At 42.9% G+C, this 3,048-nt stretch overlaps 1 protein-coding gene across 1 annotated transcript; it reads right to left on the reverse strand.

Annotated features, from left to right (window-relative positions):
- Positions 1-963: 963 nt before the first annotated feature.
- Positions 964-1,944, reverse strand: LOC128847983 (olfactory receptor 6N1-like). The gene has a single exon (XM_054047699.1). The coding sequence runs from the start codon at positions 1,942-1,944 to the stop codon at positions 964-966; it is 981 nt and encodes a 326-aa protein (XP_053903674.1).
- Positions 1,945-3,048: the final 1,104 nt, after the last annotated feature.

The raw sequence follows: 3,048 nt of genomic DNA on the forward strand, positions 1-3,048 counted from the left end.
AAGTGCTTAAGACATTCTCTTGAACAATGAAAGCTCATTAATTAGTTCGCTACTTCATCAAAGGATAGTGGACATGCACCAGCCCTTGTAATCTGAGCAGATTCCCCAAGCAATGTAAACAAACTCACTGGTTAAGATTAAACATTAAAAGTTTATTAACTACAGAAAGATAGTTACCTAACACTTATAATAACTTAAAATCTATCTCTGACCTTTATACCTAAGGAAAAAAAAAACGCATTCTAAATCCTAAACTTCATCAGACTCAGTAAGATCTGAATCAAACAGCTTTTCTCACCCACTAGATGTTGCAGGAAGATTACAGTTCTTAAGACACAGGTAGAATTCCCTTCTCAGCCTGGGACCAACCTCCCCAGTTCAAAGTCTTTGTCTTCCCAGCATTCTTGTTGCCTCTAGAGTAGGTGGGGGAGGAGAGAGGTGGTCTCATGATGCCACTGTCCCTTATTTTATACTCTCAAGTCATGTCCCTGGAAAAATATTGGCCCAGACATGTTCTGGTGGGCCTTGATGAGTCTCAGAGTTCAGCAATTCCCATTGTGTGGTGCTTGCACAACTGTCTCTTACAGAATTGTGAATTTCTTGTTTACAATACCCCTGCTGGTCAATGGCTTGTGATTGTTGTTTAATGCCTGCCTGTGTAAGGGTTACCTCCTATGTTGTCACTGGAGAACTAACAGTGGGAGACTCCCAGACTCCTAATATATTTCAATAGCAAGCATATAGCAAAATCTGATAAAGACGTATACAACGATGATATACATATTTTGACCAAAAAATGAGTTTCAGCAGATCATGACCTTACATATGATACCTCACAAGGCATGCTTTTTATGAAATATCACAACCAAATACAAAAGATGAATATGGGAGATACAGTGTGCTATTTTGAGGTACAGTGCATTGCAGACTGACTGCTTCAACAACCAGATAGCTTTAAAAATCTCAGGCTATTTTATTATCGCAGAGTCTCTGCATGTTTTTGTGAATGCCACATTTACTGACCGCTTTGCTAAAGGCTTCCTTGACCTCTCTGTTTCCAAGACTGTATATGAGGGGGTTTACCAGGGGAGTTAGGACCGTGAAGCAAAGAGAGAGCACTTTCGTCAAATCTCTGACTGTATTATGTTTCGGAAGCATATAGAAAATCATTAGGGTTCCATAGAAAATTGTCACCACAGTGAGGTGAGAGGAGCAGGTGGAAAAGGCCTTTTGTCTCCCAGTCGTGGAAGGAATTCTCAGGATGCTGGCAAGGATAAACACGTAGGACGTCAGGGTTAGTAGGAATGGAGGCAGGGTGAATACACAGGCTAGTATGAAATTCACCAATATGCTCAAGTGTGTGTCACTGCAGGAGAGTTCTATCAGTGGGATGGGATCACAATAGAAATGGTCAATTTCATTCGGGCCACAGAATGTTAACTGTGATAGGAATAAGACAAAGATTGTAGTAGCCAAACAACCATTTAACCATGACCCAGCAGCCAACTGGATGCAAAACCAGATATTCATAAGAGTTGAATAGTGCAGGGGTTTACATATCGCTAAATACCGATCGTAAGACATCGCTGCTAGGAGATAGCATTCTGTAGCTGCCAGAGAAGAAAAAAAATACAGTTGTGAGAAGCAGCCCCTGAATGAGATGGTTTTGTCCCCAGTCAGGAGACTGGCCAGAATCCTGGGCAGGAGGGTGGAGGTGTAGCAGATCTCCAAGCAGGACAAATTCCCCAGGAAGAAGTACATGGGGTTGTGAAAGTGCTGATCAGCTACAACTAGTGCAATGATGAGCATGTTTCCGGCCACGGTTGCCATGTAGATCACTAGGAACAATAGGAAGAGAAGAATTTTCAGTTCAGGGAGTTCCCCGAACGCCAGGAGGATAAATTCTGTGACAGCTGTTTGGTTTCTCCAGTTTCTGTCTGCCATGGGTTGAGTCTAGGCACAATAAAGCAAACTGTGCAATTGAATTGAAAGAACATAGAGCTGAAAGGTAATCAAGTGTCCTGAATTAATTCCATAAATATTCAGAAACTCTCCTCCCTATCCTGGCTACCAGCTGAAATTTTAAGGTTAAATGTTGACTTCAGTCAAAGTGCAAGGAGTCTCAGTTTGAGAGCAGATCTTTTGTATCCATGTAGACCACCCTCTGCCATATCAGAGCAATGACTAATATAACGGTTCATTCCTCTGGTAGCCCAGTAGTGATACGACAGGTCAGACTCTTTCTTTATCTACTATTGTATCCCATCTAGTGACATACTGAAGCTTAACAATGATACTTAAATGCTGTAGTTCACTTCTGGCAATTGCCAGAATCATGCCATGACTTAGCAGTCAAAATCAATAAATACATCAACTAAAATGTTGAACTAAGTTTTCCAGTGCAGTCTATTTTCTTAGGCATCTCAATGTCCTGTAAGAGGAGGAATAATTCCCGCTCCCCTCACCAGAGATCAGTTTATGCCATAAATTATGAAGTGGAGTAAATTCTCCCTTAGTTCTTGTGGAGGTGATGGTGACGTGGTGAGGGACTGGCAATGCCTTTTCTGTTTCCCGACTTTTACTATGTAGCAGTCAAAATACAGGCCTTTGGAGGATGGATCTTAAGAAGGGACAAAACCAGGCTGATGTGCAGCCCTAAGAGGGGAGTGACCCCACCCCACTCCATACTGAATGGGGGGTGATAATATAAGAACAAAAAAGGCACGGGGGGGGGAGATGCTGTCCCTGAACTCAGAGTCTAGACACAATTTGGCATGTGTCATCTGGGCTGGTAAGACTATCAGCATTTGCCACCCCTTTGGGCACACAGAGAGCCGGATTCTCAGCTGATGTAAATCAAGGTTGCTCCATTTGTATCAGTGGGGCAGATCCCCAACCGAGGACCTGTCACCAGACATGGATCTCACGCTCCATCTCTGTGAGGTGTTGCTATGAATACTGACTGGCATTGCGGTGGAAGGTGCGGCTAAAACAGCTAATATTCACCTGAAGAAGAGCTCTGTGTAGCTCAAAAGCTTCTTTCCTCCA

Source organism: Malaclemys terrapin, chromosome 13, assembly GCF_027887155.1.
Source record: "Malaclemys terrapin pileata isolate rMalTer1 chromosome 13, rMalTer1.hap1, whole genome shotgun sequence".
Classification (NCBI taxonomy): Eukaryota; Metazoa; Chordata; order Testudines; family Emydidae; genus Malaclemys; species Malaclemys terrapin.